We start from the raw sequence: 12,116 nt of genomic DNA on the forward strand, positions 1-12,116 counted from the left end.
GAAAAAACAAAGAGATATATAATGCAATTGTTGTTGGAGATTTCAATAATCATCTTTCAGAATTTGAAGGGGAAAACAAACAAACAAAAATCCAAAGACCTGAACAACCCTATCAATCAACTTAGGCTAATTGACATTGATAGAGCACTATAGTAAAAAACTGCAGAATAATTATTCTTTTCAAATGAATATGGAATATCTCACAGATAAAACATATGTTGGGCCATAAACCAAGTCAAAATAAATACAAAAAGATTAAAATTATGTAGGGTATATTCTCTGACCACAATGGAATAAATTGCAAGTAGATAACAAAAGGAAATTTTAGAAATTCCCAAATATTTGGCAATTAAACCACATACTTTAAATAAGCCATATACCAAAGAAGAAAGAACAAGGAAAATTATAAAATATATTAAACTGAATGATAGATAATGAAAACAAACCTACCAAAATATGTGGGATGAAGCTAAAACAGTACTTTAAGAGAAATGTCATAGTTTTGAAGATACTATTTTTTTTAAAGATTTTATTTATTTATTTGAGAGAGAGAATGAGATAGAGAGAGCACTAGAGGGAAGAGGGTCAGAGGGAGAGGCAGACCCCCTGTTGAGCAGGGAGCCCAATGCGGTACTCGATCCCGGGACTCCAGGATCATGACCTGAGCCGAAGGCAGTTGCTTAACCAACTGAGCCACCTAGGCGCCCCAAGATACTATTTTTTTTAAGATTATTTATTTTAGAGAAAGAGATGGGGGGCAGGAGGATGGGCAGGGACAGGGAGAAAGGGAATCTTTTATTTTTTTATTATTATGTTATGTTAATCACCATACATTACATCATTACATTTGTATTGTATTTGTATACATTACATATGTACATACATACACTACATTTTTAATGTAGCGTTCCATAATTCATTGTTTGCATATAACACCCAGTGCTCCATGCAAAATGTGCCCTCTTTAATACCCATCACCAGGCTAACCCATCCCCCTAGCAGACTCCCCACTGAGTACGGAGACTGACCCTGTGTGGCTTGATCCCAGGACCCTGAGATCATGACCTGAGCTGAAATAAATAGTCGGATATTCAACTGACTGAGCCACTCAGGTGCCCCTAAATATATTAAAAGTAATACAGGATTAAAATTGACTCAAGATAAATACAATAAAAATCCAAGGTCTTTTTTTTTTTTTTTTGGACAGACAACCCGATTCTAAAATTTATATGGAAATGCAAAGAACCTAAGAGAGCCAAAATAAATTTCAAATAGAAGAACAAATTTGGAGGACTTATTCTATTGTGATTTCAAGACTTACTATAAAGCTACAATAATCAAAACAGTTTGGTATGGTGTAAGGATAATGAACTGATCTATAAAACAGAACAAAGAATCTAGAAATAGACCTACACACACAGAATAAGTCAAAATGGATTTTAGAAGAAAACACAGGAGAATAACTTTGTGATCTCGGTGGAGGCAAAAATTCTTTAGATGGTACCAAGAAAACACTGCTCATAAAGAAAAACTTAGTAATTGGATAGCATCAAAGTAAATGACTATTGCTCCTCAAAATACACCTTGTAAAAATAAAAAGGCATACTGCAGACCAGATAAAAATATTTACAATACATCTATCTGACAAAATATTTACATAAATAACTCAACTATATGTTTATAATATGTATATGTAAATATACATATATATAACATATAAATGTGTATCAAAAAACATATAAATGTGTAGTTTATAAAATATGTTTAAATATATAAATTAATCTTAAAACTCACTAAGGCAAAACTAGAATGACTACAATTAACATACTAAGAAGTGTTAATGAGAAAATAAAGCAACTAGAAATCTCATACTTCGTTGGTGGAAGTGTAAAGTTATGTAATCACTTTGGAAAATTTTTTGAGAGTTTCTTATAAAGTCAGGCACAGGGGCTCTTGGGTAGCCCAGTTAGTTAAGCCTCTGACTCTTGGTTTTGCTCAGGTCATGATCTCTCGGTTGGAGATCTAGCCCCCCAATGGGTCCAGTGCTCAGTGCAGAGTCTGCTTGAGATTCTTTCCCCCTCCCTCTCCCTCAGCCTCTGCTCCTCCCCCTGCTCATTCTCTCTTTCTCTAAATTAAATACATAAATAAAATCTTAAAAAAAAAATTCAGGCACAAAACAGCCCTGCTTTTAGAAGAAATTCCATTTTTAGAGGGAAAAAAAGACATATTAATAAAAAGATTATGAATGAGTTTTTCTATTAGCCTTACTTCTAATAGCTCAAAAGTGGGAAAAACCCTCATGTCCATAAACAGATAAATGGATAAACAAGTGTGTTTATATAATGGAAATCTACCCATTAACAAAAAGGACCAAATTGTTAACACATGTTGCAACGTGATTGAATCTCAAAAATTTTAATTTGTATTCGAAAAAGTACCTACTGTATACTTTCATACTGTTTTTTATGAAATTCAAGAGTAGGCAAAACTATTCTGTAATAATAGAAATCAGTTCAGTGGTTGCTCAGGGCTAGGATTATGGATCATTGAAAGATAACACAAGATAACTATTATCTTCTTTGGGGTGACAGGTACATGAATGTATAATTAGATGAAATTCATAGAATTTACATTTAAAGTGAGTGCACTTGTTATATGTATATGTTAAATTATACATCAATATGATTAATTTTAAAAAGGAAAATAGTTCTGTTGTTGCTTGACATACACAAAAAAGTGATTTTTTTTTAAGTATATTAAGGAATTTATTTTAGTACTTACTATGTGCCGAGCTCTGGGTTAAGTATTATGGAAGAATACAAAGTGGTATCAGAAACATTTCTTGACCATCAAGGAACTTAATATTTAGTTAGGGTAATGCATATGAACTTGATCGTATACTTAATCATATGGTGGTAAAATTGATAAGTAACAGCAGTGATAGATGTAAAAAGAGTTGTGAAGTTCAGATGTAATGAGTTGATCCATGAAAAGAATATAAAAAGCACAGTGCCTGACAGATAATATATGCTCAACAAGTTTATTTTGCTTTTTGGAGGATGTGAATTTCCAAGGCATAATTGAGGAGGTGGCATTTAATAAAGTAGGCCCTGCAGAATAGGAAGTTTTTTAGAAAGCATCAAGAACTGGGGAGACATTCAGATCAGGATGATGTCATGAGCAAAGGTAAAGTGAAAAAGCACAAGTTTTGTACAAAAGAGTGATATATTTTAGTGTACTCATTTGAACAGAATGAAAAGTTTCATGTAGGAAGAATAATAGGAGGTGAATCACTAGGCCCAGATTATGGAGGGTACTTAAAACCAGTTTAAGAAGTATAACCTTATTTTAAATTTATTTTTATGAATTGCCTATAAAGAAATAAAACAGATAAGAAGGGATATTTCATCAGAAAAACTTATTTTGTAATTTCATTGTTTAACATTAAATATAAAGTCAATTAACCAGAACAATGAAGCTGTTTTGATGAACACAAAACTGAAATTGGGGCTTGCTAATTTTAGATAGGAGGTTTTTGTTGTTTTTTTTTTTTTGGTTTTGGTTTTGTTTTGTTTTTAATGAGCCCCAGCTTCCACTTTATTTCTGCTGTATTTTCTTCTGGTTGCACCATGTTTAGAAAATCCTAATTTAGATAGCTAAATAATTGTAAATAGCAGTCCTATAACATTTTAATCAATTAGTTAATTAATATAGAGAGGTGGGGGATGGGCAGAGGGGGAGAGAGAAAAATCCTCAAGCAGACTCCCTGCTGAGCACAGAGCCCGAGAAGGGGCTTGATCTCAGGACCCTGAGATCATGACCTGAGCCGAAAGCAAGAGTTAGACGCTTAACCGACTGAGCCAGTTAAATTGAGTTTAAAGTTGTTACATATCTTTCAGGAAAGTAGAGGTTTATTTCAAGATTTGCATAATAAATGTTTTAACCTGGTAGTACAAGTTAATGTGTTGGTGGTTTCCAGTGTGTTACCATTTGGGATATAACAGATATGACAGTTTTTATTATGGTTTTCATATTGTTTAGATTTATTTTTTTTAAGTTGCAATGGGCAGAAACCCAACTCAAACAAGCAAAAATAGGACTCTATTGGCTTACATTACCAAGAAGCTCAGGAGCAGAGTTTGGCTTTTGCTTTTTTAGATGTAAGTATGCTTCTATGATGTAAAGATTTTTTTGTTTGTTTGCTTATCTTATCTTCTCTCTTGTCTGTTTTTCTTTGTATTTTTGGTTTCACTCACTCTTCATTCACGTGGGCTCTCTCCATGTGCCAGAGAAGATGGGCATGACAATCCCAGGGCTACATGCTCATAGTTTCCAACCTGAGCTTAAGAGAGCCTTTCCACATAGTTCCAGCAGAGAATTCTGATTGGGTCAAATTACTGTCCGTGTCGCTAGGGGGAACAGTAGGAGGCAGGCGGTAGAGCTCTGTGATGGGCTACTCCATCAGGACCATGGTGGTATTCAGAAACATCTCCCGCAAGAAACCAAAAAAAAAAAAAAAAAAAAAAAAAGGGATACAGGACACCGAAGTTATTGTTTCCACAGTCTAATACAGTTTCTAAAAAGCAGTTAAACATGTACTGAAAAAATGAAATATTTGTAGAACCCAAAGAACAGTGCCCTGTGTTCTATGGTTTGAATACCTTAGCCTTTGGCAATGGAGCAGCAGAATGTAGGGAGGGTCATGAGAGAAGGTCATGATGAGTAATAATTTTATTAATATGGACAGCCATAGTTTCTAATGGAATATTTTTACTCATTAAAACTGTAGTAAATTTGAAGGTGTCGTGGGCAATGAGCTACCGTGAAAAACCAAGGTCTCAGGCTGCACATTTACTTCTTGTACATGAAGATAAAACCTAATAAGGGATTCAATAGTATTTTTATGCAGCATCTTAACTATTCCTTAGTGGAGGATATTTGGAAAAGGGAAACTCTTAGTTCAAACCAAGGTAAGGCATTAAGGAAAAGGCAATGTGAGGGAATGGAAGGACCGACATAACGGAGTGTGTTGGGAGGACTGGCTGTTGAAAATTATTGACTTTTCACTGCAGTACCTTGAATTTTTAGTGCCCGTCTCCAAGGAACTAGAGTGCTTCACTCTATGCCTGAAACAATAAGAGATGTAATTATTCATTTTCTACAATTGATGCTGTGGTATAGAGACTATAAAACTGAGGTTCAAATATGATTTAAATAGTCATTTCAGTAGAACCAGTGCGGAACTAGAGTCAGGGCTCTGTCATCAACTGTTTGACCTTGGGTAAGCCAAATGACTTCCTTGTCTTGACTCTGTTTTCTCATTTCTGAAACGAGGGTGTTGGTCTTAAGGACCACTGAAGTCTCTTTCAGCGACAGCAGTAGGCTGGGAGCCTCTGAATCGCCTGCTGGATATTTCCCTCTTTTTCTGTATTGGCCTTGGTAGTAGTTGTACTTTGATGGGTAGGGGTGAGAAATTTGGTTTTGAATGATCCCTCTGATACTTTTCTAGGTGCTAAGCAACCTTGGAAAGCAGATGAAACATATACCTCTTACCTGCATAGAACAATGTGACTTCCATGAATGTATGTTAAGTGCCAATTTTATGGGATTCCCATAAAAAATTATCAAAGACTTTGGTAGATAAAAACAGTGCAAAGAGAGAATATTGTACCTAATGCGATGATGTCTGTATGTGTATTTCTGCCAGGATCTTTTTCTCCCTTATGAATATGCCAAAATCTTGCATCTAACAGTTCTAATGACATTTCCAAAGCTCCCTTTGACACACACACACACACACACGCACACACATGCATACACACTCACAGCATATTATCTAGTAAAGTGGCTGTGGAATTAACATTTTTTTCCTGGAAGGAAAAATATCTGATTTAATGACCAAATCATTTTAAGGCAGCCCAACAGAATTTCACAGGAACTAAATCTGTTTCTTCACACCGATCATGCATGTTTTACTCAAGCATTGAGTCATTAGCATGTTTATAATGGTTCTAATTTAGCACAACATTTTCTGAATTTTATCCTTGAGTCATTTACAAATTGTTCATATTGAATAAACAAAGGAAACAGATTGCATTTTATACTTAGTAATTTATCTGAAAGAAGAGGGGAGGGTTAATTGTTTGAAAGTTTTGGTCTGTTTGGGGAAGTGAGCCTGCTTTTTCATGGCTAGGCATAAATGCCATTTCTCATATTTTCTGGGATGGTGGGGGTGTGATGGAGGAGGAAAATGAAAAATTAGGACCAGGACAAGATTGGCCACTCCCAGAGGGGAGTGCGGAGCAAAAGGGGAGCTGGCACGAGATTATCCAAAACAGTTGGTGCATTCCTTAATGATCAAGTGCTTGAGAAGCCCAGCTCTTCCTGGCAGAGCATCTGTGTTGATGTTTCTATCATTGCCCTGCTGTATGGGAAAGGCATGCTTTCTCTTGCTGCTTGGCTAAAAATAGGATGGAATATAGCATTGTATGAGATATTTTAAGATAGCAAAAACATTTAAGAGGTTAAAGGTTTGGCTTTTGGATCAAAAAAGATCAGTGATATAACTCGTGTTTCTTGCAGACTGAATTTTATCCAGAGTTTGTCAGTGATTCGAACTCTCTGTTAGGCAAGTTATTCTAGGTTCATTTGGTGCAGTCTGAAAAACCCATTCTGCAGTCTTTTCTGCCAGCTTCCCAGCATGAAGAGCAGGCCTGAAACAGCCTCTATTTATACCCCCTTATTCGTTTTTGGAAGATCAGTTGTTTCATTGGAGAGAGGGGGAGAGAGAGAGAGAGAGAGAGAGAGGGACAGCACGAGCAGTCGTGAGGGAGTGTGCTTTGTACGTTATAGTGACTTCAAAATAAAACTGGCACATTTTAGTGTCTAATTATTTTTAGTGAGCTTGGAGGGTTTTAATTAAAATTTAAGAGTGCTCTTCAAGCTCTCCAAGCTCCAATTTTATCCCACTGTATTGTGGAGCACTTGTCACTGTGGAAAAATGTACAGTAACTGGCATGTGTGTCTCTGTTTCCTAATGAAAAATGTGGGATGGATGAGCAGCAGGAGTATAAATACATATAGAGTCAGAACTAGTTGTAAACCAAGGTCAAGGTACTTTTGATAAGTTATCATTGTTCTTGAATACATAGAAAATTTATTGCATTTGAAATGTATGATTCTTATGGTAAAAATAAAAGGAATTGATTTAATATTCTCTTAAAATTAAGAGTTAATAAAGCAGGAGGAAATCTACATACTGGGGCAGCAGTCATTGTTTTTCCTCCTAAAATATTTTAAAGGTATTTTTCATGTCATGTTTCTAACGTTTTAGCATTTATAACTTTATCACTTTGAGGCAAAAGGAATAGTGTTTATTCACAGGTGAATTATTTTAAAGTACCTGTGTCCAAAAATATTTCCTGTTATTCTTTCCTATTCCCCCATGCTTTAGTTTTATCAATGATTTATTTATTTACTATCTGACACATTTTAAATAACTTCACTTTGTGCAGAATAGGAGTTAATACTGCTGTGGCTTTAACTAGGAATAATTTAAAATTGTTCCTAAAATATTATCATACATGTTAGGAAATAAATAACTCTCGTTTCAAACTTCTCTTGTACAGTGAAATTGTTAGCATGATAAAACATTCTTGACTCACCTGGCCTGAAACGTAGATACTTAGGAAGCAGAAACATTGCTTTGCAATCCATTATGCAGGATATTTATTAAAAATTATCTCTGAATTGTGTTTTTACCTTTTTCTTTAGAAAACGTTTCTTGGGGCGCCTGGGTGGCTCAGTTGGTTAAACGACTGCCTTTGGCTCAGGTCATGATCCCAGAGTCCTGGGATCGAGTCCCACATTGGGCTCCCTGCTCATCAGGGAGCCTGCTTCTCCCTCTGACCCTCTCCCCTGTCATGCTGTTTCTCTCTCTCTCTCTCTCTCTCTCTCAAATAAATAAATAAATAAAATCTTTAAAAAAAAGAAAAAAGAAAACGTTTCTTGAAAAACTTAAATTGCAAAGGAAAAGAGAAAAACCAAAAACTATGTGGCTAAGAATTAATTTTAACATGTCAAAATCATCCTTGATTAAAATACAAGCAAGAATTGAAGTCCAGCTCTTGATTTTTGAGTCTTGTTTTGATCACATTATTTACAAAAATTAGACAAGATAAATGTAAGAAAGTCCTGCATTTTACTGAATATGTATTAGTTTAGGGACACTAATTCTTTCAAAGTAAGATGAATTAAAATTGGCATTTTCCACTTTTATGCTGAAATATAATGGCTTACATTCTTTTTAATGTGTACATATCATGGTGACTTTTTTTTAAATCTCGGAATGTTGTGGTTCTTTCACTTAATTTCGAAAAAGTATGTAGTTCCTTTCCTATTTTTTTAGCTGAAGACAACTCAGTCAAAATACTAAAATTTGAATAATCAAACTCAGATAGTAAAATATGTATATATCGTTTCATGTTTTGAGAACTGCAGAACTACTGTAAGTATATTAGTTGTTTTCAAGTCAATTGTCTAAAACATATTTTTCTATATAAAATAATCCAAGAATATCTGAGTGATGTTCAGTCCTTTTATTCCATTTGGAATCCTCTGTGACTACTCAGTCCCATGTACATAATACAAACTGGGCTTCTTACCTTATTCTGACCTCTTTGGTTTTTGCATTTGTGCGTGATCAGAACGGGGTAAAGTCTGATCTGATCAGTTACCTCTGTACACTAGTGTCCTGTTAATGTAGTTGAGGGATGTGCCACACAGAGGATGAATACTTGCTTTTAATTTGCACCCTTAGCTGGATATTGTTGAGTGGGAAATCTGAAAATACAAATTTTCATTTACAACTTTATCTCTTACATATTTCCTCATTCCAAGTCAGAAACCTGTCGGCGGCGGCAATAGTGTCCTTCACCTGTGTGGTACTTGTTAACAATCTGTACCTTCTGGCCTTTTTCCCCTCATCTTACTTGTTTCACATTATAGTATGGAGCATGCTTAACACTAATTGTGGCATGCCCTTTGAGGTTTGGCAGTCAGATAATTAGGTGAGAAAGCTGAGAGTTTTTCAAGAGACTTCCTGAGTTTTGAATCTTCCTGGAATCTCTTAGAATGGAGATTAAATTCGTAAGGCTGTATGCAGTGACTTCTATTGTCCTGTAGTTAAAAGCAATCAGTGATTGTTATTAAATATTTTCATGAGTTATAAATATAGACAAGGAAAGCCTGCTTTATTTTTCTTCCCCTCAGTTTCTTCTACCGAAATGGGAACTCATATTAACTAGATTAACTCAGCATTATGGTGAGGATTAATTTTTTAATAGGAATGTGAAATGCTTTGATGTAATTAACCATTTTATTAATGAGTAGCTTTTATGTGAAGCTGTGTACACATGGTCTGATTTATGTTTGAAGTGTGTGTTCCTGTTGTCCATACAGTTCTATTTTTCTCCCATGAAGCTTCAGCATTCTTTTCCTGGAGCTCTGAAAGATTTCAGGTCTATTTATAGAAATGAGAGACATATTTTAGCCTGTTTTACATTTAGTGTGTATATAATCCTAGTTTATGAACTTGCTCTGAATTTGTGATCATTACTAGTAAATTGGGCTTTTGTCTTTTACTATTATAATATATGCTCTCAACTCAAATTTGAACCAAACAAATTATGCTTTAGCATTTGTATCAGTGATTATCAGTTTAATGCAATGTTACAACATGTATGAAAAGGTTAAAAGAAAAAGCACTAACAAAACTGGGTAGGATAGGAACTTGAAGACATTTTGTTGATTATTCTTATCCATGATCTGCTGTTATATCGATCTCTCTTAGAAATTGAAACCTGATTTGGGAAAAACTAATCTCTGTTAGGCATGGCTTTGAGGATTTACTTAACTCCCAAATTTAGTCTTATCATTTTTATTACTTTAGCATAAAAGCAAAATATGTATAGAACAAAGTATATACCTTGTTTTTGAATTTAAAATAAAAGTAGCAAGAGACCATTTTGGAAATTAAATGCAAACTGATATATGCATATGCACATAGGTTCTTTTGGAAGATCACTCGGTATCCAGTTTTTAATTATGGTAGTAGATCACTTGTTGAAGCCTAAAAAAATAATTAATAGGAAAGAATAGAAGAAAAGGAGGAGGGAAAGATAGAGGGAAGAAGGAAGGGAAGAGGCAGTGAGATTTCACTTAATAGAATCAAGCTGACTTCTATTTAGAAAGAACTTAACTTCTGTGATAGTGAGCTAGTATGGTTGGTGTTCTTCGTCAGCCATTTCACGACGCACTGATCTGGATTCCATCCATTCCTTGATTGATTGATCATGTCATGGACAAATGTTAATTGTTTTCACCAATACTTTCTAACGATGCAATGGTCTTCTCATCTCTTACCTAGGGCTTACTGTCTTTTTCTAAAGCTTATCTAGTTTCTAAAACCCTTTAGATCCATCTTGACCTTAATGTCATTCTGAAAAATTCAAGGAGGATTTAGAAGTTGGAGAAAAAAAATGAAAGGGAAAATGCTAAAGAGATAGGTACTGACATGGGAGAAGAAAGGCATTTGGAATTGGAGTAACTATTTTAAATATAATTTTAAAAAGAAGTTATCAGAATTTTGACACTTGGAATGTTAAAGTTTAATGGGAGTATGCTTTGCACCGAGGATTTAGTATTTAAATCTGCATTCCCTTTTGGAAGCATGGCCTATTTGTTAAGATTTGAAGCTTAACAGATATATATAAATAGTTGTAAGCAGTAGCTCTAGTTGCAAACCCATCTGAATAGAGACAAAAAAATAACTCATTGAAAAAAATTTGCTAATTATTAGGACATTCTAAAATTTAAATTTCTGTAATCTTTGTGAATCTTTATAGAAACAACTATAATTACTCTCTATAATTTAGTGTGTTACTTAGATATGCAATAGGGCAAGTAGTGTTAACTTAGTATTTCCTTTATAAGACTATATATCTCTTTCTATATAAGAGAAAACTTTCAGTTTTTATTACTGAGGGACGGAGAACATCTTGACTTTATTTTCTTTGAATTTTTCTCTAAATGGGTATTTTACAAAAATTGCCATATGTTATTTCTTTTTTTAATGACTAAGTGTTTACACTTTGGTTTCTTCTCCCTTGAAGATTTGTCATTCTTCCTTGAAGAGCACATGCATTTTGCTTAGACTTAAAAAAAAAACACCTGGATTAAAAGGAACAACATCTAAGCTTAAACCTATCATAGGAAAGAGCCCCCTTTTCTGTCCTGTCAGTCTAAGAAATGATAAATGCGACTGAATATTAATAGAATTATATTTATAATACCAAGATAAAATTATTAAGCATTATCTTTTTTCCTGGGAATAGTTCAAATAATCTTCTGGTAAAAATAAATTTAGTTGTGGTATTTTGTGATAGATATGGTAATATAATTGTCTGTATCCTAGGGTTAAAACAACAATGAAAAATAGCTTTGATCATTTTTAAATGAGAGAGTTTCTCCATAATCTGGCTTTTTTGGATTTGTAATATTTTAATACTTAAAAAATACATATGTAATATTTTTAATACTTATTTTTTTTTACTCTAATAGATTCCTCCTGCATGGAAAAACTACTTTCAAAAGATTGGAAGGAAAAAATGGAAAGACTAAATACCAGTGAACTTCTTGGAGAAATTAAAGGTACACTATATGAAATATCAAACATGTCAGTGGAGAGAATGTTATTTTGTATAACAACATGCTTGCTGATCTCTGTACCCTAATATTAAATTCTTACCTCTAATATTTGTTTATATATGGAGGGTAAATGTATAGTGTGTCCTTGAACTTTTATTCTTTATAATGTTTAGAGAATGAAATTTTTCCTTCTCTTTTTATTAGTCTATAAACATATAAATTATAAGATAAATTGCTTCATTAATTTACTTAACAGAAAGGTATGAAAAAGAAACAAATGTCAAAAGATGAAGAGCAAATTAAGTTAAAGGTAATTTTAGTCTTTCCTCTTGAAATCATAATAATGTCTTAATTTATGAATCCAAATCATTAATTTGATTTTTTTCTGGTCAAAAAGGGTCAAGGGTAGC

The 12,116-nt window shown here is 33.9% G+C and overlaps 1 protein-coding gene across 1 annotated transcript in view; it reads left to right on the top strand.

The window, feature by feature from the left end:
• Nucleotides 1–12,116, top strand: part of SOX6 (SRY-box transcription factor 6) — a 384,265-nt gene that overhangs the window by 129,608 nt on the left and 242,541 nt on the right. The window contains exon 4 of the mRNA XM_088018068.1: nucleotides 11,620–11,709. Coding sequence (XP_087874194.1) covers nucleotides 11,620–11,709 — 90 coding nt within the window. The remainder of the gene's footprint in view (nucleotides 1–11,619; nucleotides 11,710–12,116) is intronic.

This window comes from Eumetopias jubatus, unplaced genomic scaffold (assembly GCF_037043125.1).
Source record: "Eumetopias jubatus isolate StellerSeaLion01/CBP00866 unplaced genomic scaffold, mEumJub1_p1.0 scaffold_13, whole genome shotgun sequence".
NCBI lineage: Eukaryota > Metazoa > Chordata > Mammalia > Carnivora > Otariidae > Eumetopias > Eumetopias jubatus.